At 43.4% G+C, this 25478-nt stretch overlaps 2 protein-coding genes and 1 long non-coding RNA gene across 9 annotated transcripts in view; 1 reads left to right on the forward strand and 2 right to left on the reverse strand.

Annotated features, from left to right (window-relative positions):
- The window catches only part of LOC310833677, a 244055-nt gene that overhangs the window by 154658 nt on the left and 63919 nt on the right, over window positions 1-25478 (reverse strand). The window lies entirely within an intron of this gene.
- On the reverse strand, window positions 1269-14631 carry LOC310832956 (uncharacterized protein C2orf80). 4 transcript variants are annotated; one of them, XM_083715331.1, is made up of 9 exons: window positions 14378-14481; window positions 11633-11749; window positions 9928-10023; window positions 9649-9730; window positions 8102-8184; window positions 6679-6766; window positions 6192-6269; window positions 2931-3018; window positions 1269-1553 (listed from the first exon to the last, which is right to left on the reverse strand). In XM_083715331.1, the coding sequence occupies exons 3-9, from the start codon at window positions 9966-9968 to the stop codon at window positions 1480-1482; spliced, it is 534 nt and encodes a 177-aa protein (XP_083571457.1). In that variant the 5' UTR covers window positions 9969-10023; window positions 11633-11749; window positions 14378-14481; the 3' UTR covers window positions 1269-1479. The 4 variants fall into 4 exon arrangements, with proteins under 4 accessions (XP_083571457.1, XP_083571459.1, XP_083571460.1 ...); XM_083715333.1 differs by lacking the exons at window positions 11633-11749; window positions 14378-14481 and adding an exon at window positions 14495-14631; XM_083715334.1 differs by lacking the exon at window positions 11633-11749.
- LOC310828803 (uncharacterized protein) lies at window positions 14798-25441 on the forward strand. 3 transcript variants are annotated; one of them, XM_083706682.1, is made up of 7 exons: window positions 14798-15112; window positions 16533-16687; window positions 17890-18065; window positions 18778-18904; window positions 20993-23113; window positions 24402-24510; window positions 25176-25441. In XM_083706682.1, exons 2-7 carry the CDS (start codon window positions 16546-16548, stop codon window positions 25285-25287), a joined length of 2787 nt encoding a protein of 928 aa, XP_083562808.1. In that variant the 5' UTR covers window positions 14798-15112; window positions 16533-16545; the 3' UTR covers window positions 25288-25441. The 3 variants fall into 3 exon arrangements, with proteins under 3 accessions (XP_083562808.1, XP_083562809.1, XP_083562810.1); XM_083706683.1 differs by having other exon boundaries at window positions 14858-15112; window positions 18778-18901; XM_083706684.1 differs by lacking the exons at window positions 14798-15112; window positions 17890-18065 and having other exon boundaries at window positions 16559-16687.

The raw sequence follows: 25478 nt of genomic DNA on the forward strand, positions 1-25478 counted from the left end.
GCTGTCCAGTTCAAAATATATGAACTGCCTGACAAAGGAGGCACTTTCACTTCCCCAGTCAGACCGGTCCTCCCTTATAAGCAAGTGTTTCAGTGGCCTCTAGTGATCATAATGGAAACTGCAGAGTATCACAAGAGTCCAGAATGAACATCGAGATCAAACGGTCTGGTTTGAATGGTGGAACAGGGCCTCCTTTCTAGATCTTACTTGGCTGGAGGCTTCAGATGGGATTGATTGAGCTGCTAGAGTATCAACCTTAATCTAATTTGTGTCTCTCAAATTCACAGCAAATGTGAATCTTGCATAGTTCAAGAGGGCTGTTAGTCTAGCCATCCAGAAATAGATTTGAGTAGTTTGGAACAAAACAACATGAATGAGATAATCAAATTTATTTTTATTTGTGGCATGCATTTGAGTACCGCCAGAAAAAAGCACTGGAGTTGTGGAAAGAAAACAAAACTGTAAACTGCTACAACTGTTGTTAAAGCAATGTTGGAAACTCCCTGGCTCCTAGTGCTTGAAGTTCCCTTTTTTCTAACATATGAAACTGGTAGCCAATAGGGAAAAGCAACATGTGTATGTTGTGTTTACAGAAATGAGACTTCTAAGATTTAAATATGAGTAGAACAGAGAAGGCTAACTAAACTACTGTGACTGGGATTAGAAGCACTGGGACAACTTTTCAGGGTCATGGACAGGAAGGACATCTGCAATCAAATGGCTGCACTGGATAAATTATTGTTTTTATTTATGGCACTCCCCTGCTTTTATCGACTGGAGAGAGGTTTCTGCCACAATGGTGAAATTCCAAGAGGAGCAAGAGTGTAAGTGAGATGTGCCTAAAATATCTAAATAGAGGTGGGAGATAAACACCTGTAGGAATTCCTAAAGCAACAGTGAAGCCTGTTAAATACAGAGGTGCCTCGCAAGACGAAATTAATCCGTTCTGTGAGGCTCTTCGTATAGCGGTTTTTTCGTCTTGCGAAGCAAGCCCATTGACAGCTTAGCGGATTAGCGCTATTAGCGGTTTAGTGGCTTTTAGCGATCAGCTGTCAAGCGGCTTAGCGGATCAGCTGATAAGCAGCTTAGCGGCTTAGGAAAAGGGGGGGAAAGGGGGGGGACTGCAGGAACTCGCAAGACATTTTCATCTTGCGAAGCAAGCCCATAGGGAAATTCATTTTGTGAAGTGCCTCCAAAACGGAAAACCCTTTCGTCTAGCAGGTTTTCCGTCTTGCGAGGCGTTCATCTTGCGGGGCACCACTGTATAAGGTTCTGGGACCGCACAGCTGTAACTTCCAACAGCACCTTAAGGCTGCAATCCTATCTGAAAGCCCATGAACTTAAGAGTAAATGTGGATAGGACCAGGCTGCCTGAAACCAGAAGCTCTGTTGTTAGTAGGGTCTAGTCTCATTTGATTTATTTGAAAAATCTACTTTCTCATGACCTTCCTTTCTTGAAACTAAAAGTTCTGGTTGTTTCTAAATCGTGTCCATTGTTTTTCTTGAGTTGCTGGTGGCATTTCTGTTTGCTTCTGTCCTGTGGAACTTGACACCTTGAAAAAGAGAAAAGAATAGATTGTCATTCCCTCACCCCCTTTGTCATTTAACTTGAAATTGGCTGACATGTTTCTGAAACATTCCTGAGATCAACAGTGAATGTGGATGAAATCTTTTGCTGAAACTGCATACCAATCCTGGGTAAAAAGGTAAAGGTAAAGGTACCCCTGCCCGTAGGGGCCAGTCTTGCCAGACTCTGGGGTTGTGCGCCCATCTCACTCAAGAGGCCAGGGGCCAGCGCTGTCCGGAGACACTTCCGGGTCACGTGGCCAGCGTGACATCGCTGCTCTGACGAGCCAGAGCTGCACACGGAAACGCCGTTTACCTTCCCGCTAGAAAGCGGTCCCTATTTATCTACTTGTACCCGAGGGTGCTTTCGAACTGCTAGGTTGGCAGGCGCTGGGACTGAGCAACGGGAGCGCACCCCGCCGCGGGGATTCGAACCGCCGACCTCCCTGTCTAATTCCACTACTGCCCCAGGCTGTCCTTTGATAATCTCCAAGAATTTCAAGGTGGGCAGAACTAAGAAGAACTGTTCCCCCTGCAGACAGAGGTCCAGGTTCTTGTTTGACAGCTCCATGGTGTCCATCAAGGTGGGATGAGGAAGGGAAGTCCTTGTAACACCCACCAGCTGTGAGCTGGGAAGGGAGGTGAGACTCATGCATGTTATGCGGAGCCTCAGAAAGCTGTCTCCTGTTTGGCAACAAATTGTGCCCATTTGACACAGAAACAGCCCTAAGCATGTGACTATAGTGATATCTGTCTGCTGGAAGTCCAAAGCATGCAATTCATGTAGCACATACCAAAATGAAGAATTGACTTTGAGCTAAAGGAGCCTTCAGCAGAAGTTGTGGGCAAAGTACCACAGGCTGTTTGAAAGGGCTCAGACTTCATAAATGGAAAGGCTGTGTACGCCTGCACTTTGTATCCAGTGCACTTCCACCACATACCATGACGTTAGCAACAGTCCCCACCGGCAACATCATTGGGGTTGGCATGAAGGTCTGGGAGGAAATGTATCATGGCTGAGTAATGTCTAATGAGCTAAAAATGTTTGGGCAGAAACCCAGACTCATACAAATCAGCAATAATGAGCCACTATTACAATGTCATGTCCACATTGTTGCAGTTTATCCTATCAGTTCGATTGGTCTAGTTATCTCATCATCAGTCCCACTTGGGGAAAATAGCTACATCTCAAAAAAAACTGGCTATTTTTAGTTATCTCCCAATTGTAGCAGAGAATGACTGATAGATAAGAGAGATTTGCTTGTTGGCAAAACTGAAGTAACAAGTCTTCAGAACTCCTCCCCCCCCCCCAACTCCATAACAACCAGTACGCAATTTTGTGAGAGAAGGTAATATCCACTTACTCTGTTTCCTTGCATGTTCTGCAGCTTGGGGGGCTGTCAACATGGCAAAAGGATGCAGTGAGAGATTACAAGGATGAATTCGGTGGCCCTGCAGGTTAAACAAAGTCACTTACTTTCGCCCCATAACTTGTGGCAGCAAATATGTGACTACAGTATTATAGGCCATCATTTACATGCTGAGATTATTGGGAGAAACCAGAGTGAAAATGTTTGGTATCAGAATACCAGTAGGTTATTGCAATTACGGTAATAAGCACTAATTATTTATCATTCTAGTTCACCATTTCTGACTTTCCTCTTTCCAATATCTCATCAGGATTGATTTTTGCTGCTGCATTGCTCTTCTATTATTTTTTTAGGCACTTAACAATGGAATCTTGTTAGGATTCAATTAACAAGACACCAGGACATATAGACTATGGGATCTTCTGAAATGTAGCCAATGTTATTTTCCTGCAGCCTATAGCTTAGCACAGAAACATTATTTGCACACTAGATGGCATCCTATGGCTGCTCCCAATGGACAGCTCTGAGAACGATCCACTCATTGCTCTTCCACTTTAAGACTGGTAGGAAACATTTTAAAAAGTTACAGGTGGGGGGTGGGGCGGGCGGATTGTGCACATTACTAAAATAATGCCAAGAAACATAGCAGGGGGTTTAAATTTCATTTTGAAAATTAGTGTTGTAACACTTATTTAAGCACTTCTTGTTGTCATTCGTCTCGAGAGACAATGGAGTGCACCTCTGGGGGTGAAGTCAAAATGAAGTGACCTCCCTAGGGTGCAAGCCTGGGCAGTGTAGACAGAGGTTCTGGGCTGGCCAGACAATAAGACCCCCCCACTTGGCCTCACTGATGGGGTCCAAAGGAAAACAGAGCAATACATTTGGCACCAGCTTGGCTGCAGGAATTGCTAGAAGGAGGGGGACAAGGTGCCACCCCCTTAGGGACTCCACTCCAGATTTGTGTAGGGTTTACTCCTTAGCCCTTTCTTCTCCTGAAGATATACCACAAGGCGGCAGAGGTTTAGGATCAGAGTTTCCCATCTCCTAGATGGGCTACCTTTCCAGCTTGACAGGCCTCCTGGACCACTGGACCCACCTTTGGGGCCATCTTCCCAGTCTGCCAAAGCCTGTCTTCACATGCAGGGGAAGTCCTTAATTTACTGAGCATTTGAGACCCATTGGCTACCCTCACCTGGTTTAGCCGGCCAGTCTATTGTGCAGATATTTTAATATATTTTAAAATGTAGCTGGGAAGTGTCTCAGGTGAATAAAAAGGGTGATAATACTGAAGGTGTGCTGAATGGTTGTAGGGTTACCTGCCCAATACATCAAGACATATACACACTGATGTCAAAACCATGTCCATAGGGGGAAAGAGAGTAGCTGTAATAGCAACCCAGAGCTGCAGAGATTAGACTACTATTTTTTTCTTTTAAAAAAGTCAATGCACATGCTCTGAATGCTTAGGTTTAATTCCCATCATCTCTACTTAAAGGATCTTAAGTAGTCAGGCTGCAAAAGATTATTCTGCCTGGGACCTTGGACAGCTGTTGCCAGCTGGGAGTAGATGGCAATAGGATAGTTGGACTAATAATCTCAGTACAACACAGGCTTACATGAATCAAATTGTGAAAAGAAATGATTGCAGAGAGTCCAATACTGAAAAATCCAACCGAAAGAATGGAACATGCACTCTCCTGTATTATACAAGAGGGCTGAGCTGCTTATTTGGCCTCTGTTGCAGTCTTGCAGATAATATGGGAAGTATCTAGACCAGGGATGGGGAACCTGCGGCCCTTCAGGTGTTGGGACTTCCTATCAGCCACAGTCAGCATGCCCAGAGATGATGGGAGCTGTAATCCAACATATGATCTAGACACCTTTCATGTGTGTGTGTGTAATTCAGCATCACATGTAAGGCTCCTAAGTGTTATGAATTAAAAAAAAAATAGAGGGCTGGGTTGGAAATACAATTGCAGTCTGGCAAGATTTTATAGATTTACAAAGGCACCTTATTTTCTCTGTGACTTTCAGTAAAGCTGAGCCAGAGGACAAATGGTACTTCTCTACAGAACACTCACTGATATAATATTCTTATCCATATAGTGTCAGCTGGTATCAAGCTTTTTGTAAAGAAAAAGAAAAGAAAAAATTCTTTTCATTGCTTTTCCCCTTTTCTGCATTTTAGCCTGGGGGATATATCATATTATGTAGGAGAGAGAAACACACAAAACATTCCCAGAAGATCAATTACACAAATATAGAAAGCTTTTATATATGCTTGTATACTAGTCTTACACAGACACTTTGTGGGTTTCTTCATGTCCCCCAGGAGCACAGAAAGATATAAACTAACTAATTAAAACTAACCGGAAAGCCCAACATGGCCAATGTGGAACCCTAATAGCCAGTAAGATTTCAGGTAATTGGCCCCAAATTAATAAAGAATGATATTATGATTTCACTTACACATACATGCTTCACACCACTTCGATATTTGAAACAATGCAATATTATCAGTTTTATTTTTAGCTGTACTTGTTGAAGTTATATTTAAAGTTAATGATGTTTATATGTGTGTGTGTATCATTTAAGCCAGGGGTGTCCAAACTTTTTTCAAAGAGGGCCGGATTTGATGAAATGAACATGCATGAGGGCCGACCAAAGTTGAGCTTTTTGGGGGGATTTTACCCCAGAAAATAAACTGCCACAGGGGCCAGAAGAAACCAACCAGCGGGCCAGATTAGGTCCCCAAAACGGACTTTGGACATGCCTGATTTAAGCAGTGTGTGTAGCAACACCCATAGGAATAAAAGACGCTGCCTTATATCATCAAGATTATAATTGTTCATTGTGCCCACTACTGAATGCCAATGACTCTTTTGGGCAGGGATGATAAACCTGTAGTCCTCCACATTTTGTTGTTTACAATCCCCATCACCCCGATCATTAGCCATGCTGGCTGGTGGTGATGGGAGTTGTAGTACAAACCTGATCCTTCCTTTCCTTGTTTAAGCTAGAGGTGCCAGGGACTGAATTGAAATTAACTGAAAAACAGTCATACTATAGGTAATTGCATTTGACTGCACTGATTCCTGAACTCCTTAATAGAAGCATGGGATAAACATGGAATTAAACTTATAATGCAGGTTGGGAAGGTCAGCATGAGTAGATTAATGCCCCCAGAAGGAAAGGAAGCCTGTTTGTCACACGGCCTAAAACTGGTAACAGATTAATAATGTGCATGTAACTTACTTTTGCAGAACTCTGCCACTGTGGTGCATAGGCTCCAGTGGTATAAATCCCAATGACATCTTCAACAGGAATGCTGTTCTGTAGAAACAGTGGTACAGGCCAGTTTTTGTTTTAAATATCTTTCTGCTTTTTATCTAAAACTAACTAAGGGCCCAGCAAATTTGTGAGGCAGGAGAAGCAGATGGATGGAAAACTCATCCTTTCTCCAGTCCCACTGCCCACCTCAGGCAGAGTAAGGGCACTGATTGAAAGCCAATGTTTTGTTTTGCTCTGCTCCAGTAAGAGTAAAAAAAAATAGAGAAAGGCAAAGTGCCGAAATAGAGGGCAAATTTTGCAACCCTCAATTTAATAAAAAACAGTAACTTGCCTGCAAGAAAAATACATATAAAAGAAAATTTAATTCATTGATAAGATATTTTTCCTCCTTGGGAGTCTTACACACAACCATTTCTATTAAAACAATCAGTATTTAAACAAAGTATTATACCATTAGCATCCCGGCATAAGAGGATAAAATCATAGCTTCTCTTTCAATTCGGTTGGGATAAACATATCGTCGATGAAATGGTAGCTTCCTGTCCAGATGAAATCAAGAAAAAAGTAACAGGTAAATTTATATAACAATTTATAAGTGATATGTACTGTGGTTTTCACACCTGCATGATGAAATTGAAGAGGAGGGTATCAAAGCCCAAATCTTTCCTAAGTTCAGGGGGCAGTGCTAACCTCAGCCACTGCCTGGTGGGCCTTAACGATGATCAGGGCAGAATGTGGAGGACAGGCAGATTGCTGGGCCAGCCTGGAGCTGTTGCAGCAATCACACCCAATCCTGTCACCTGACAGCAGCAGGGCTGACTTGAGATCCAATGGATCCAAAGGAGTTTTGGATTGTTCTACCTGGGATCCCATTTAAGACTTTAAAAAAGTGTGACTGTTGAATTGTGATTTATGCTCCATAGTGTTTTGGAACCGTCAAGCTATAATGTTTCTGTTTGGAGCCCTGGAATAAGGACTGTTCATTCTGTTTTCTAGATCTAGAGGATTGTAGAATACGGGGCAATCCCTTTAAAAAGTCCTTTCTCCCTTTGGCCTCCCGATCCCGTAAGGAATATCTGGCAAACTATGTGATGCACAAGTTCAGAGTCCTGTAGGTATGTGACTCAACAAAATACAGGCCAGCTTCATGTACCAAGGATAATGTGAGGATAAATAAGATAACCCTTATAGGTTAACACAAACTCAAATTAATCTGTATTATCAACATTTGTGGGCATGTCTCCATTCAGATCAATAGAGCTAGGGTTCCTCCAGATTGGTATTTTATTGTGGGTGCATTTTGCAACATATTTTTGATACAGTAATAATGCATTGGTGCTGAATTTATCCTGCTTTGGTTTGTTCTGTAATGCTTCCCCATTGCCACCACATTATTGCTGTTTGGAGGGGCTATAGCGCAACAAAAGCGGAGTGTGAGAGGAATAAAAAGTTACAAGATTTCAGCAGAAAGTAACGGGATATGCACTGATTGGAAGCGAAGCAGTGTGACTACCCCAAAGCTTTTGCAGATGCAAAGAGTACTGAGAGTGGAATTGCGTGTGACCACTCTGATAGCATCATGAGCACTATCAGCATGAATTTGCAATAAAAAGACCATCAGGAGGGTCCCATAAATGTAAGTTTTTAAATGGTTAGTGGATTAAACATACAGCTCCAGCCAGTGATATTTTTCTATAAAAAGAGGTGCCAGAACTCACCATGAACGCCTCTCTTATTCTCTTATAACAGCAATGTTGCCCACCTGAGAGGTGCCAGAACTGGGTTCTGGCAAGTTCCAGCTGAAAAAAAACCCTGGCTCCAGCTTTCCTGTGCATATTAATAGCATCACTACAACAGTGGGACATTACACTTGCCTTTTTTCTTTTCCCCAAGGCATTTGGGCTTCTGAATCATTGAGCCAAGGTAAAGCAACATTTATGGCCAGGTCATAGTGAGCCTAGAAGCGGGGGGGAAAAAGTTTGTGTGTGATGTCAAAATACATGATTTCTTTGCACAACAGCTTAGTGCAACTCAAATGTGTTAGATGCGTGATGCTGACCAACAGAGTTTGGGTTGCTTTGGTCTACTTTTGGATTGCTTTGACCACCTACCCTTGAAAAGAGAACTTAGCAAAGCTCAAACATGTGTGCTGTTGACTCACAGGGTCTGTGTTACCTTTGGTTACGTTACATAGCCTATCCTGCAAATAGAGTTCACAATAGGCAGCACTGGTTGCTGCATCGATTCAGTGCATTTGTGCAAAAGCTGAAAGTGTCCCGATTTTCCAGGGACAGCCCCTAAATTATGAAAGCCATCCCAGCTTCTGATTTGGTCCTGAAATGTCCTGATTTCCCCAGCTGCTGCTGCTGCCGAGCTCAGAGAGGAGGATGAGCCTGTGTTTGTCCTGAGCGACTGCAGTGGCGGAGCATCCTGTTGTCTCTCCATGGCTGCCACTGCTGGCCTGCTCCCCCTGGGAGCAGAATTCCCTCCAAGAATTCTTTGAGGGAAAGAATGTGTTTTGAATATGTTTTAAGGGTAAAGTGTTCATACAGCCAAAGCTGTAGTGCACCATGAAAGTATTTGTTTCCTGTATACCTGACTCACTTCTGAATGGAAGATGCCACTTTTTGGCATGCTACAATTAAATAGCCACCTCTGCTGGTGGCTGTGTCCAATGAGCATGTCTGGCAGCAGCACAGAGCTGACACAATGAGCCAAAGGGTCCTCCTCCACAAGCAAGGAAATGACATCCTTTATACATCATTCCTTAGTGGGGGAATGAAGTTTCTCTGAATGATAAAGACATTAGATTTGTTGTTGTTGTTTATTTCATTTCTATACCGCTTTATATTTTTAAGAAAAATCTCAAAGCTGTTTACAGAATATTAAAACATCAATAAAACAATCTGAAGGAAGTTAAATATAAAGTATACAGTCAAAGCAACACAATTAACAGAAAACTAAAACTAAAATGTTATCTTAAAGATTTCAAAATAAAACATTACAAAGGAGGACAACTAGAGAATACATATTTAACACAAAGTTAACAAAAAAAATCTTAAACATTTCAAAATATAAATAAATAAAAAACATTGCTAAGTGAAGTCAAATATAAAATGCACATTTAAAACAGCATAATTAACAAGAGAATAAAATATCATAGTTATTATGCATCACCTGGATTCTCCTTCTTGCCTTATACTGAGTCAGTCAATTTCTAGCTCAGGATTATCTACACCGAATGACTGTCTACATTGCCCCTCCATACTGCCAGGCAGGGAGCACTCCCAGTCCTACCTAGAGATGTCAGGGATTTAACCTGCGATCATCTGCATGCAAAACAGAGGCTGTACAACTGAACTGCAGCCTTCCCCAAAGGGTTTTGGCTAAAAGCCAGCAAGAATGTAAAGTAGTTGCTTACCAAGTCATCTAGAAAGGTAGTCTTCCTCTTTCCTTGTGGGTCAAATTCATTTTCCCGAAGTCTGACACCAACATAATCTCCCCTTCCATGAAAAGAATAATTTTGAATTAGGACCAATGCTCAGCCACTCAGTGCATTATTATTTATCTGTGTGCGCTGGGGTGGGAGAGGAAAGTGTGAGGTGCTATGCACATTGGGTATAAAATGCAGCTATTAGATGTGAATCTACTTTAAAGTACAGTACTGTATATTAAAAAAAAGATAGAAGGTGGTACTTACAAGAGTTTTTCAATCTCTTGTTTCAAACGTTTTCTCTCCATTAATTTGTGTGTTCTTTCTCCACGTGCCAGTTGCAAAGGTCCAGTTAGGTAAGAACTTTGTACAATGAATGAACATAAGCCATTAAGGATAGGTAAGTCAATAAAGGAAAACTAGAAGGTCATGAGATTGCAAGCTTCTCAGGGCATGTACTACAAGTTTTGCTCCTGTTAGCAATTTCAAGATACACAGCCAACTGTAGGCAGACCTGCCAGCTCCCCTGATTAGAGGCTACTAATAGGAGCCCCTATCCTCCTCCTATGGGACGCGGGTGGTGCTGTGGGTTAAACTACAGAGCCTAGGGCTTGCCGATCAGAAGGTCAGCAGTTCAAATCCCTGTGATGGGGTGAGCTCCGATTACTCTGTCCCAGCTCCTACCAACCTAGCAGTTTGAAAGCACATCAAAGTGCAAGTAGATAAATAGGTACCGCTCCAGTGGGAAGGTAAACGGCATTTCCATGCGCTGCTCTGGTTTGCCAGAAGTGGCTTAGTCATGCAGGCCACATTACCTGGAAGCTGTACGCCGGCTCCCTCGACCAATAAAGCGAGATGAGCGCTACAACCCCAGAGCCGTCCACGACTGGACCTGATGGTCAGGGGTCCCTTTACCTTTTATCCTCCTCCTGGCATTGCCCATAATGTTACTCAGGTGTAGCAGCAGCTGCAGCATTCTTTACAAAGTTAACAGCTGCATGCTATGGAATGCACCAAGAATTTGCACATGTAATTCTACCTTGGCAACCCACTATTCCCTGTACACACCTTCCTCCAGGATCCAATAATATGAAAATCTTCCACTGTACAGTGGTACCTCGGGTTAAATACTAATCAGTGTTTCCCAACCTTGTGCCTCCAGCTGTTTTTGAACTACAACTCCCATCATCCCTGACTAGCAAGACCAGTGACAAGGGATGATGGGAATTGTAGTCCAAAAAACAGCTGGAGGCACAAGGTTGGGAAACACTAAAGTACTTAATTCTTTCTGGAGGTCTGTTCTTAACCTGAAACTGTTCTTAACCTGAAGCATCACTTTAGCTAATGGGGCCTCCTGCTGCTGCTGCGCCGCCGGAGCCCGATTTCTGTTCTCATCCTGAAGCAAAGTTCTTAACCTGAAGCACTATTTCTGGGTTAGCCGAGTATGTAACCTGAAGCGTATGTAACCTGAGGTACCACTGTATGGTACTGTATGGTACATTTCCCTACTATACATGCACATGTATAAGGATAAGAAACCACAGAAAAAATAGAGGTAATATATTCCGGTGGTGATATTTCACTGTAAATACTGATATCAATGAATTCTATTAACAACAAAAACCCACCCACAGATTCCCATAACTGAACCATGAATGTGTAACATACTTGTAAACCGTATTTTAAACATATCTGATGTGTGAAAGAAAGATAATTATTTTGTGAGCAACTGTTGAGTTATTTTCATTGTTTCTTCTTAAAGATCCCAATTTCTTTTCTAAGAGCCTAAATTGGTATGGTAAGGTCTACACATTCTGTTCTAATGAAAGCAAAATTGCATGCTACCTTCTGTCCATTTAGCAGTGAGATAAATCAATTGTCAGCTGTGAAAAGAATGCAACATCTTAAATAGCATCTTAAAGATGATACAGTGTGGTACTTCTACATAAATGGATGAAAAATAAGCCATTACCTCTTCTCTCGCAATGGTTATTAAAAAGATTCAGGTTCCCGATTTCGTTGACTTGGTATCATTAGGAAAGCCTTCTGTTCAGATGATGTTACTCTCTTCTTGCTAGTCCTGCTGAGCCTTAACAGAAATGAAAGCCTTGCTCAGGGAAAGCAAGAGAATGAACCACTTGTCTGTTGCTTAGAAACACAATATTGCTGAACTGAATTTTTAAGAAAAAGAATACAGTACTAGCAAGCAGCTCCCCGTTGGGCTGAGATGCTGTGCCAGAGTGCAAGAGATCCTTTTACATGCCAAGGCATTGGATTTCAAAGCTAAATGTTTTATCTGAAACACCGATAGCTGGTTGATAAATGAGAACTGGTCCCTCTTCTGCCATGGACCTTATTGGATGTAACAGTTTGCGTCAACAATCACCTGCATCAGAAGGAAGCAAGGGGTCAAGAAAACAAAGAATTGACATGTTCTTAGGGACACTTGAAGTCTAATCCTGTGTGGATTGAAGCACACACTAAGGCCACTAAAATCAAATGGATGTTAAGTGTGTTTAATTTAATGCAGCGTTCAACTCAACAGTATTTGTTGCATGGCACCACAATTTCTGAGTGGTGCAAGATTCCAGGGGTTCCAGGGGTTTACCCAGGGTTTGTTTTTTCTCAGAATGAGGGACAGTGGAGACTGTGGTGTCTTTATGATATATGGTTTATTACACACATATATAGGACTTGCCGATCGCATGGTCGGCGGTTCGAATCCCTGCGGCGGGGTGCGCTCCCGTCGTTCGGTCCCAGCGCCTGCCAACCTAGCAGTTCGAAAGCACCTCCGGGTGCAAGTAGATAAATAGGGACTGCTTACCAGCGGGAAGGTAAATGGCGTTCCGTGTGCTGCGCTGGCTTGCCAGCTGCAGCTTGTCACGCTGGCCACGTGACCCGGACGTGTCTGCGGACACCGCTGGCTCCCGGCCTATAGAGTGAGATGAGCGCACAACCCTAGAGTCTGGCAAGACTGGCCCGTATGGGCAGGGGTACCTTTACCTTTATACAACCTGAGCCTATGATGGAGTGTTTCACACCATTAACACCCCAAAAAGGTCTTGCTTCTCCCATAGCCACAGCCTTGGATTCAAGCAGAAATCAGGCATTCTGTCTTTCTGGCTTCCCAGCCTGCTGCTTTACTCCCAGCTTCTAGCTCACACAACTTAATTCTCCACTCTGGTACAGAGCAACTTCCTTTATTACCTTAATGACCCATATTCAGGCCACTACCTCACCAGGAAGCTAGCCTGTCTTATTTCAAGAATTCGAATCCTTGTTTTACCACTTTTATCACTTGCTGGATCCAGGAATTAGAAGGGGCCCTTGCATACAAGCCTACCCCTGCTGCCCAAACTCCTAACAGTATTACACAGAATATGAATGTCATGGTCCGGTTCACGGGCGATCGAAGTCCTGGCAGGGACGTCAGATCCGGGGGCAAGATGGCAGGGTGGGAGCAGGAATGGGAGTCCAGAAGCCAGGAGTCAGAAAGCCAAGAGTCTGAGGGTCAGAGAGCCAGGAGTCAAGAAGCCAAGGGTCCGAGGGTCAGGAAGCAAGGAGTCAAGGGTCCGAGGATAAAGAAACAGGGAGTCAAGAAGCCGAGGGTCCAAGGGTCAGGAAGTGTGTTGCTGTGGCAAAGAGCCAAAGGGAAATGTGGACCTTATATCCCTTCCGAGCTCTTGCCATCAGGTGCTGTGAGTTACCAATTGGCCTCACCTGTGAGGCCTCACCTTTCCTCTTCAGAACAAACATTGAAATGAATTGAAGGGGTTCTAGCAACTAGGTTAAAAATAAGATTGGATTGATAATAGATAAGTTAATTGGATATGAATTTGCGGAATTAATTTTCAAAAGGGATACAAAAAAGGGAGATGTGAGGAAGTCAGGAAAATAAGTGAATCAAAGATGAGAATTTAAAAAGAGGGATTTTTGTTTTTCTGTCTTTCTTCTTTCTTTTTTTATAAGTTAAATGTCTGTAATTCTTTTTTGTATTTTGTAATTTTATATTTTTGCGTATGTGTTTTTTCGTTTTTTCTGTTTATTCATAAAACCTAATAAAATATTATTTTAAAAAAACAAAAAAACTTAGGAAGCCTCCAGTCCTGCAGAGTCCGTTTGGCCACAGGGCGTGGCTCCAGCACGCACCCCTGAGAATGAAGATCAATTGCGATTTTTGCGTGTGTGAATGCAGGTGCAAAAACTTGTTGAAATGTGTGACAGCTGCTACAAACTGACTAAAGATGCAGTCTCTCCATCAAACAGTGGGATTTGATCAAACGTGCATGGGATTGCGCCTTTAGAACATGAGCTGCTGCAGAAGTCCGCAGTGCTATTAAAAGTAAACGTGGGACAATTTGCACGGGGGAGCACCCCACGTTTTCCTGCCAGGGATCTTGGCACACCTTTTGTCAATCTGAACTACTAGGCCGCCCAGCCCTGACGCCACCAGCATTTCTGCTGGGTTTGGCCCAGTGCTTTTTTCCTGGGGGGGAACGCAGGGGTACCCTTAAACATTTTGTGAATCTAAGTTTGGCCTCATTGAGGGACAGTATTTCAACATGAGTAGGAAAATGAGAGTACCTCAAACATTTTTTTTTTAAGAAAAAAAGCACTGGTTTGGACCAAGACATTTTGGCACCTGAGGTAAAATGAGAATATCTCAAACATTTTTTTTAGAAAAAAAGCACTGGTTTGGACCAAGACATTTTGGCACCTGAGGTAAACCACAAAATGGCATTCTCTTGGTCCTCGCCAGGGAAAAGGGGGGCGAGCGAAGACCAGAACAAGGGAAGAAAGTAAAGGTCTACTTCGAGGTCTGCTGCCGCCTCACCTCGCCTCACGGGCAGGCCGGGCCTCATCTCTGGGCAGAAGCTGCGCGGGTTTCCATGGCGACGCGGCCCGCTCACCTCGAGGGAGTTAGGCCTCGCCCTTCCCTGACATGTGGGAGGAGGCAAGCAGGCCTAAGGACTGCCGGAGGAACAGAGCGGCTCTTAAGAGCGCACAAACAACAACAACAACAACACGTTTTTATTTATTTTGTTTCTTTTAAAATTTAGGACAGGAACCGCCTCAGGCCCTCAAGGAATTCTGGGCGCTGTAGTTCGTGGAAGGTGAAAGGGGCGGAGTCAACGCAGCGGCTGACGGAAGGGCCAATCCCGTCGCTTGGAGCGGATCACATGATAAAGTCCAAACCCAAACGCGGTTTTTGCTTATAGAATGTGGCAGAGGGATTAGAGGAAAGGACGGGAGAAAGAAAGAGCGAGGGCGGACTTTCTTTATCCAGGGCCTTAAGGGGTACGGGAACCCGAGCAAATCTTTGTTGCTATTGTGGTTTTCTTTCAAAATGAAGTACTAATTACAGTCCCGCTTTTCGGAGGAGGCTGGGGCCGCTTGGAGGATTGAACTGGGTTGCCTGAGGAAGGGGAATTTCATTTTTTGAATGAAAGTGGTAAGTATGTTTTCCTTGTAATTTAATGGTTTAATGGGGGGGGGGGTGTATATATCTGCATGTACAACACCTTAGCCTTAAGTCCTTTGCTTCTTCAGCCACGTTTCTTTTCCTTAATTCTGTTTAAAAATGCACTTATTCTTTATTAAACGTATGGGGCAACCTTCACCCGAAGACCCCGAAGGGCAGTTCACGACAGAAAAATACAGGATGAGGATACAAAACACATAAAACAGAAACGAGCCAGTAACCCCCCCTCGCACAAACACATTTCAAAAGCCGAATGCCTGGTTGAAGGGAAACATTTTTACCTGTCACATAAAGATATGTGGTTTGGGAGCTGCACAGTCAGGGAAGAAAACAATGCTGTCCAGGGTTGTAAAGATGGCGGAGAGAATAATTGGGTGCACTCTTCCCACCTTGGATCAAATCTATGCTTTCAGGTACCATAAGAAAGCTGCAGAGATAGCGCAGGATAGTGCGCACCCCGGAAATGATCTCTTTCAGCTTCTGCCTTCTGGAAGAAGGTACAGGGTTATAAAGACTAGGACTAGCCGCCTGAGAAACAGTTTCTATCCAAATGCAATTTTGGTTTTTAACGCAGTGTAAGGAGTCTCTGGGGGGCGCGGGGGGCGCTGTGGGTTAAACCACAGAGCCTAGAACTTGCCGATCAGAAGGTCAGCGGTTCGAATCCCTGCGATGGGATGAGCTCCCGTTGCTTGGTCCCTGCTCCTGCCAACAAAGCAGTTCGAAAGCACGTCAAAGTGCAAGTAGATAAATAGGTACTGCTCTGGCGAGAAGGTAAACAGTGTTTCCGTGCGCTGCTCTGGTTCACGAGAAGCAGCTTAGTCATGCTGGCCACATGACCCAGAAGCGGCCAATAAAGCGAGATGAGCACTGCAACCCCAGAGTCGGTCACGACTGGACTTAATGATCAGGGGTCCCTTTACCCTTACCTTTTAAGGAGTCTCTATAGGAGTGTATTGTATTTTTAAAATGGGGTATCAGAGTTTTTAGGGGGCTAACCAGGCTGGGATAGCTGGGATAGCAGACTTGTTGGTTTTGAATGTCTTATGTAGATTTTTTTTTTTCAATTTCGTTGTTCCGTATCGGACAATGACAATAAAGATTATCGTATTGTATCATAACTTGTTTCACAGTAAGCATATACACTGGGCTGCAAAAGTATTCTGTCTCGGCATTGGTGTGCAAATGCGTGAACAAATCACTTGATTTCTCTACACTTCAGTCTGGTCTATACAATGCAACAATGTGGTAGAGCAGAGGAAGTCCCTTCAGACTCCAAAGGGGCCTGGAGTATAAGTCAGTGCAAACATAAAAGCAACATAATGATGGTAGAGTATTTTGCAAATATAAAGGATGATAATGGCAGACTTTTCTTTTTCTGAACAACTGGCAGGACTGCCTGAAAAATGTCACTTCAGGCACTTGAAGAAACATCCATTTCCTTCACAAGTGAAGTCAGGGAACGGATGAAGGAAAAGAAAAATGGTGCATTGAAGACGGCAAAGCTGAATGCTTCTCTTGCAGCAAAGATCAAAACAAAAACAATAAGTAAGTGGCAGTATTTAAAAATAATTTGTTATGCTTGAGCTCTGGCGCTTCACTGGAGACCTGGACTATTCTATTGTGGTGAGTTATAAGACAAGAGTTGCTGACCTTTTACAGCCTAAGTGAATGTGACTAAAGTGGTCATCAAACTCATGCATACATACTGCACTTACACACAGAATCATAGAATTGTAGAGAGTCATCTAGCCCAACCCCCTGCATTGCAGGAATCTCAGCTAAAGCATCCATGATAGATGGCAATCCAACTCCTGCTGAAAAAACCTTCAACAGGTTGGCGCGCTCTCTCTCTCTCTCTCTCTCTCTCTCTCTCTCTCTCTCACACACACACACACACACACACACACACACACCACAGGCGCACACTCATCCCTGTCAGCAATGGGCTGAGGCGAGAGGTTTAAATCCATCACATGGCTGGGCTATGGGGCGATTTCCCCATCACAGAGCTGAGCTTACATGCTGGAAAGGTTTAATCTTCAACCACAAGCACAGCCAATATAGGGCATTATCAGAACAAAAGCCTTATAGGACCTATTTCCCCCCACCTGTTCCGCACAGCAAAACCACAGATGGTGCAGCTTGAGTTGGTTATACAGATGGAGTGCTGTGTATTTGCGTGAGTCTGGTTCAGGGAATGCCAGCCTTGATGCTGCTGCATATCCCTGCAATGTGGAGAAACACTAGGTTTCTGTAAATGGAGGGAGGAGGAGAGAAGATGATAACCCAGCTGTTAGCAGGATTGGGGAAGATTTGACCACTCAAGAAAAATGGTGCAGGAAGTGATTTATAAGTATCACCACTGGCCTTAGCTGTGTTTTCAGTCCCAGTGAAGTGGCATTTGACAGTTCTTTGGCATTTTTGTCTTCTTTGAAAAAGATGTATGATTTATGGCACAGGTCTTATGACTCTAAACAGCAGCCTAATCATAGTGATTGAAACTGCGTTTGTTCAACCTTGCCAAGCCACTACTGATTGCCCAGGGGGAGACCAGTAAGAATTTGCTTCAGAATATACAGCATAAGTCTGTGATGGGGTGCACAGGTTTCCTATGTTGACTGGAGCTTACCTACCAATTTTGGCTGCCGACGTCTGTTCTTGTCTTGATAAGGCAAAATTCTGGAAATGGTTGACCAGTAAAGCTGACAAAAACCACCCATTTTCTCTCCCTCTTTTGAAAAATACAGATAACTCCTCTATAATTAAGTTCTCCCTCAAACAGAACAACAAAGCGTTGGCTTTAGCTCTCAATGGTGCAAAGGGAGCTAGTCAGAGACTAACTGCTGAAAAGATGCTACTGCAAAAAGAAGTGGAGTCGTGTCACTTTGAAAATGCCTCACTGCGCCGAAAGCTCTATTCTGTGGTACCGTATTTGCAGCCATGTTATTTCTCTCTGTGGTAACTGGAACCTTTTCTTCAATGGTGCTTAAACCAGGGGTGAAACTAGGCTTTATTTTACCCGGGTTAAAGACCCAGTTTGGCGTTCGCACGCGTGCAAACACACACACACGCCCATTAGCATTTGGAAAGGGTGTAATGAGGAATTGGGTGTCTTGAGTCACAGAAGGCTGGATTAGGGAACCTTGGTCAAGGGGATACACACATTGACATGGCATATCCTACAAATGCTTGATAAGGTCCATGAGAACCAAAGTCATAAGGAACAAGAGAGGCAACTGTAGAGAAACAAATTTTGTTAAATTTTGGAAGCTCTTGTTACTAATTTATGGATTCAGATTCATGGATTAATTAATAGGTTATACATACTTTACAACACAGAGATAAAATGATATTTAAAACTATAAAAGAACCCATGGGAAAATTATTAGGCATGTTATTTATGTTAATTTGTATACTGCCCCTCTTCCAAAGATCTCAGGGCAGATCACAGCATTAAAATTCAAAATGAAAACAGAATGCATAATAAAAACAAGAACATTATTCTAATTGCTTCTTTGAAAATACTGTAAAGAGTCTTTAACCTAAGCTTTCCAATGCTTATTAGGCCTGGTTTGCTTGTTTTTTTTTTTAAACTCAATAGGCTTAAAAATGTTAACCTTTTTGTTTGTATGCAGAACAAATCTATTCACGAACTGCACCAGTATATGAACAGCCACTTGCAAATAGCAATCAAGCTGAGCAGACCTCAGGATGAAGAGGATGGCACTGCATTGGCACCTGATCGGGACACGCCTTTTGGTGGTATAATAGAGCTTTTATCATAAAATTGCTTTTACTTTGGCTGTATGCAGCAGATATCTGGCAGGCAACCCCAATAACCTTCAAACATGTCTTGAAAACCTTTTTATATGCTGACAAATCTATTTGTTGAATTTCTTTTTAGGTGAGCCACTCATTCTTGTGATGATTCTATTTTTTTTAAAAAAAATAATTTTTATTAACAGGCCAATCACATCACATTATTCAAATCACATTAGTTCCAAATTATACAGCCAAATTTTAATTTTGTTGAGGATACCCATACATCAAGCTCCGCACGAGTCCAAAATTCCGGATAACTCCAGGCATCACTTATTTTACTGCTTTAATTAGACAGTTCTATCCAGTTCGATCCGGATAGTCCTTTATTACTTTCTTTCTCATCTTGTTGTTATCATATATTCCTTTCTTTGCGATCTCTGATCTTGTCATGATTCTATATTGTTTTACGATTTTTATTTTGTGCACCTCCTTGCTATATTATGTGAGTGGGTGGTATATAAATACTTCCATAAATTAAACATAGCACCCTCTGTATGAGTGAGAGACACATGTTAACTGGAAAGCCATATGCTTGGGACGGCCACATCTGTGGTCTTGGGAGTAAGCCTACCCAGTGGGATTTACTTCTGAATAACCATGTATAAGATCAGGCTGCACATTTTATTCATTGCTTGGGCTTATGTGGCGCTGAGGTTGTCTCTTCCTTCTAACTACAGATGTGGTACAGAATCATTTGAGGACTATTTCCAGTTGCTCCTGGCTCAACCTGACACTGGAACTGCCTGTATTCTGTACTTTGCAGTGTAAGATGGGAATCTGCGTCTTACTTATGTATTTATTTACTGTGCTGTTTGGTGCTGGGAGTATACCAGTCAGGAATGCACAATTCTGTTCCTTTTCAGTACTGGGCAATAGGTTCAGTGTGCATCATGCTTAATTATTCTTTTACAGTCCTGTGAGCATTTGGGGGAAGAAATAAGAGCCAAATCTCTATAACCTTGTCTTTAGGGTTTGTTTAGTCCCAAGTGATGGTCCTTTAGTTAAAGTCAGTTGTGGGCTGTGGATAAGGAATGGCAAGCAGATTTGGCCAAGACTATATCTTGGAGGTCTGGATGGAACCCCACCTATTGCATCAGACTGTGAGTGTTACACTCAATGTAGACAACCTTAAAAGGCATAGCTTTTAAGGCATGTCTTCAGTACCAAATGCCATTTTTCCTAAGCAGGCAAACTTTTTTTTTTCTGATGAGGGCTGTGTTCCCATGAGGGAATTATATGTCAGCTGGCAGAAGATCTGAGTGGGGACAGAGTAGAAAGTAGGCAGGGCTGCTTCCCCCCTTTTCTCTTTCTGCTGCCACCTTCCTTCTTCTGACTCCCCCTTCATGCAATGGGAGCCACAGCTTGTTTTGCCTGACGTTTGATCAGATTGCTTGCAGTGGGCTTTTGGAGTTAGGTCTAGAATCGTATAAAAGAATGCCTTGCTGTTTGACGTGTGCTTTAAAGAACAGCAAAGACTTCGTGCCCGATATAAGTGCCATTTGATGGTTGCCACCAAAAAGCTTTTTTAATTACAGAATGGGCATAGACAACACACACGGAAACAATTTTATGCACACTTATGTGGGTTAGAAAGCTGGCTTGTTGAAGCTAACTAGATTCACCACTAACTACAATTCCCGGTTCAGACAACATGGGAAGCCACAATTAACTGAAAATGGAAACAATTTCTTCTGAACTCCTTGGTTGTGCGAGGGAAATGAAAAATGCATGAGTCCAGGAAGTAGCTAGGCTCATTTGCATACTAAACATTGCCATTGTTTAGTATAATGTCTGAATATTAATAGTGGGGCGTGGCACACAATGTGAAGGGGAGGGTTGTTGCTTTAAAGCCCTATTTGTGGGCTTCCTGGAAGCATCTGCCTGGTCTCCGATAGAAATGAGATGGGCCCTTGGTTAGACTGAGAACTACTTTTCTTGCTTTCTTACTGCACAAGTTCACGGATTCTTTAAAAAAGAAAGAAAGAAAGTTTGTGTTCACCTACTAAATTCAGCTATTTGTCATTGTAGGAAACCTTTTGAGAACACAACAATGTCCTAGGAGCAGCTTGCTGTCCGTCCTGAGTAACAGTTCACCTCTGCAGCACTGTGAGGTGACTACGAGACCACTCAGTGGTAGTGTGTTGTTATCAGGTGCTCACGTGACTCAGAGGAAGAAACGCAGAACAAGCTCAGCTGCATCTGGAGGTGATTCTCAAAAGAAGTCCTCAGAGATGCTTCAGTGGACAAAGGAATCGGAGCAGGTTGTTAAAGAGTATTTTGAAGTCGGTCAGGCTGGTGAGCTTTTGGCACCAGACACCAATAATAAAAGCTATGAGACGATCAAAGCCAATGAAACCACAGCTGTGAAAAAAGTGAGTATGGGGAATGTGCACAGGAGCTCTTCTGCTGTCAGGCAGTCGAAAGGACATTTGGTTAATTATAACAGTGGAATAAGGAATACATTTGTGGTAGTACCATACAAAACCTCTGAATCGAACAGTAGTGCGATGACAATTCCGGAGCCTGCACGTCACACTGAAGAGTCAAGTCAAGTCGATTCTCTGGAAGAAAGACCACCACTGAACAGCTGCGGTCAGAAGGAGGCGGATAGTACCCAGCACCGTGATAAAGGCAGAGGTTGCAGATTGACATATGTAGTGCATCAGACTATTCCAAAGCAGGTAGATGACTGCAACACTTTGACTCAGGAAATTGAAAAAAGAACATTCTTGGAAAAAATGAAGAATTCAGAAAGTCAGTTCCAAAATCCAGATACGATCTCATTAAGCAATAAACTACAAGATAAAAAGAGCCATGCCTGCAATGTGAAACATACTTCCCAGTGTTCTGATAAAACCAGGGATTGCAGAAGGACCTATGTAGTGGGCCAGACTTCTCTAAGCAATGTAGATGACTGCAATGCTTTGACTCGGGGAATTGAAAAAAGAACATTCTTGGAAAAAATGAAGAATTTAGAAAGTCAGTTCCAAAATTCAGATACTATCTCATTAAGCAATGTGAAACATACTTCCCAGTGTTCTGATAAAACCAGGGATTGCAGAAGGACCTATGTAGTGGACCAGACTTCTCTAAGCAATGTAGATGACTGCAATGCTTTGATCCAGGAAACAAAAAAAAGAACATTCTTGGGAAGAATGAAGAATTCAGAAAGTCAGTTCCAAAATCCAGATACGATCTCATTAAGCAATAAACCACAAGATAAAAAGAGCCATGCCTGCAATGTGAAACATACTTCCCAGTGTTCTGATAAAACCAGGACTTGTAGAAGGACCTCTGTGTTAGAGCTAGGTCCTTTAGATTATCAGAACAATTCTGCTCCCCTTGCACATGAAGGAAATGCAGCCTCAGAAAACTTAGAGGATCGAGGAATTGTGTTCCAAAGTCCGGAGTTTAGTTTGTTAAGCAACAAGGCACCACTGCATGCTCTTGGTACAAAACAGCCGGTTGGTTTCCAAAAGCAGATTCCTGGTGAAGAAGCAACACTGGATCTGAATGTGAAGCATAAAAAACCCAAGAAGACGACCCAGGAAATTTGTTTACAACAGGAGATCAGTGAGATGGGGCTACAGAGCTTCAATGTTGATGTGCAGCCACAAGAAACCAAGGCTAAAGAAGGGCACAAACACAAAACGGTTAAAGCGGCCAAGGATAATGCAGGGAAAGAACATGGGGGAACAGACACGGGTCTGAGTGCTCAAAGAGCCAATAAAAGGAAGAGGAAGAATTTGAGTTTCACTTCTCAATCAACAAGTCAAGAAGATGCAACCCCTGTTTTCTCTCTAGGGGATGTGCATTCCGCATTTCGAGATTCAGGTTCCAGGACTCAGCAAGATTCTTTCCATAGGGATCTTCCTAAGGCTTCACCTCAGGCTGATTCCGTGGCTGTATGTCCCAAAACTCCTGAGTCTTCTACAGTTGGTCTTTCTAAGACCACCTTACCGCATTCTTGTAGTTCTGTTCAGTCACATTATGCACTTCAAGATCAAGTGAGCCCAGAAAGAAACTCGTCTCTGCCCAAAGTCTCAACAGCCTTAAAAAATGATTCAAAGCAAGTGGCTTTTGGCAGATGTGAGAAAAAGACAGCACATGCAATTCCTGAAACCTTGCAAAACACAGCACAAGGAAAAGGTGAGTGATGAAAAGGGGCTGTTGATGTTCAATAGGAGGTTCAATAGGTGAATTGCGGTGGGGGGCATGAAGCCCTCCATCTAAATCTCAGCATTCACCTCTTTCTGTGTGCAAATCTGTGCACTCCTATTGGGTTTGCTTGATTTAAGCTAACTTGCAGATCTGGTTTTCTCTCCCAACCAGCCCAGAGCTTTTATTGCTCTGCACCTAAAATGAAAGCTAGACTGCAGTATAGTGGCAGCTCACTGTGAGAAAGCTCAGGAAAGCAAAAGGTCTATGAATGGATGGAAGTTTGCCCCATACACGTGCTAGACGTTTGCTAATGCAAAAAGTGAAGAAACAGATGGTTTTTTGTTTTCTTCACCGTGATTGGAGGGGGATGGGAGTCCAGCTAAGAAACACAATAGCTGCTTTGTGCTCCCTTACAATACAAAGCCAAGAATCAAAGATGCGAGCAAAGGATAGTGTGCTGGTTTTATCTCCTGCCTCTTAACCTTCTGTGAATTATTATTATTAGGTATTAAGGGCATGTCCACAAAGGAACTTCCTTTGCTGCTGTGCTTCTGCTTTAGTGGAAGAAGAGAAGTATAGGAAGTAATATTTATGTTAAAGAGGTGCCCTGAAATCCAGAGATGTTTTGCACAAGTTGCATGTGTGAATCTCTGAGTGATACCCTGTCTGGGAAATAAACCTGCACCTTTGGGAACAGGAGAACATTAGTAACCACTTGCTGTTGGGAATCATGTGGAATTTAAACTACTGCTTTTGACATAAAACCCAATTTGGTAGCCAATCAGGCCTAACATTGAATTCTCAATTGACTCTGGATATTCAGAGTTTAGAAACGCAGGTGGTGCTGTGGTCTAAACCACTGAGCCTCTTGGGCTTGCTGATCAGAAGGTCAGCGGTTCGAATTCCTGCGACGGGGTGAGCTCCTGTTGCTCTGTCCCAGCTCCTGCCAACCCAGCAGTTTGAAAGCATGTCAAATTGAAAGTAGATAAATAGGTACCGCTCCGACGGGAAGGTAAACGGCGTTTCCGTGCGCTGCTCTGGTTTCAGTATTCTGTTGCACCAGAAGAGGCTTAGTCATGCTGGCCACATGACCTGGAAAAACTGTCTGCAGACAAACGCCGGCTCCCTCGGCCTGTAAAGTGAGATAAGCGCCGCAACCCCAGAGTTGTCTGCGACTGAACTTAACAGTCAGGGGTCCTTTACCTTTGAGTTTGTTTATTTTTAATAGGTTTAACAAGGAGTCTCAGTGTAGTGATCAATTCCTGACTTTTCACAGAGCACAAGGTCCTGCAAGATTCAACCAATTCTGTACCTCTGGAATCACCTCCAACACGGCCAAGAAGACAGACAAAAGAAGTTCGCTATGCGCTGCCCAAGATTAACACGTTAGTATTCTGTTTGATAGGGACGCAGGTGGCGCTGTGGGTTAAAGCCTCAGCGCCTAGGACTTGCCGATCGAAAGGTCGGCGGTTCGAATCCCTGCGGCGGGGTGCGCTCCCGCTGCTCGGTCCCAGCGCCTGCCAACCTAGCAGTTTGAAAGCACCTCCGGGTGCAAGTAGATAAATAGGGACCGCTTACCAGCGGGAAGGTAAACGGCGTTTCCGTGTGCGGCTCTGGCTCGCCAGATGCAGCTTTGTCACGCTGGCCACGTGACCCGGAAGTGTCTCCGGACAGCGCTGGCCCCTGGCCTCTTAAGTGAGACGGGCACACAACCCCAGAGTCTGTCAAGACTGGCCCGTACGGGCAGGGGTACCTTTACCTTTACCTATTCTGTTTGATGGGGACGCGGGTGGTGCTGTGACCGGAAGCTGTCTGCGGACAAACATTGGCTTCCTTGGCCAATAAAGTGAGATGAGCGCCGCAACCCCAGAGTCGGTCACGACTGGACCTAATGGTAAGGGGTCCCTTTACCTTTTTATTTTGTTTGATGCCGACTGCCCTGTGGCCTGAAACCTTGGCTGTCTTGCTGGGGGTGCTGTTTCCCGGAATATAAAAATCAAAAACAGTTTGTACAACAAATTATATTGCTTCTCTCTCTTCTCTGCTGCAGCAAACTGAGGAGCGGTGACCCATTTACATTTTCTATCTACCCCGGGTCCCCTGTGTACAACACTAAAAGAAAGAAGTTGACCAGAGGATCTGGAAAGTCCAAGGCAACCTAAAAAGAGGAAATCGACCCTTTTGTGAATTCACGGTTTTTAGTAGGAAACAAGTTTGTCACTGTTTAAAAAAAACTTTGGGGTCTCCAGTATTCCCCCTTACCTAGTCTTTTTTGTTCTGGTATTTGCATTTCAGAAATAAAACATTTCCACCTGACGTTCAAATGGATGTTTGAAAGCCTGTCAGAACTCCA

Source organism: Podarcis gaigeae (assembly GCF_964106915.1).
Source record: "Podarcis gaigeae genome assembly, chromosome: 1".
Taxonomy (NCBI): domain Eukaryota; kingdom Metazoa; phylum Chordata; class Lepidosauria; order Squamata; family Lacertidae; genus Podarcis; species Podarcis gaigeae.

Excerpts from the sequence above, each read along its gene's own strand:
- LOC310828803 (XM_083706682.1), top strand. The coding sequence starts at position 16,546 with ATGTCACTTCAGGCACTTGAAGAAACATCCATTTCCTTCACAAGTGAA. Across the intron at positions 16,688-17,889 it reads GATCAAAACAAAAACAATAA|ATAACTCCTCTATAATTAAG; the intron begins GTAAGTGGCAGT and ends TGAAAAATACAG. Across the intron at positions 18,905-20,992 it reads TCGGGACACGCCTTTTGGTG|GAAACCTTTTGAGAACACAA; the intron begins GTATAATAGAGC and ends TTGTCATTGTAG.
- LOC310832956 (XM_083715333.1), bottom strand. The coding sequence starts at position 9,968 with ATGGAGAGAAAACGTTTGAAACAAGAGATTGAAAAACTCTT. Across the intron at positions 6,767-8,101 it reads CCTTGGGGAAAAGAAAAAAG|GAAGCTACCATTTCATCGAC; the intron begins GCAAGTGTAATG and ends TCATCTGGACAG. Across the intron at positions 3,019-6,191 it reads AGTGGCAGAGTTCTGCAAAA|GGCCACCGAATTCATCCTTG; the intron begins GTAAGTTACATG and ends TTTAACCTGCAG.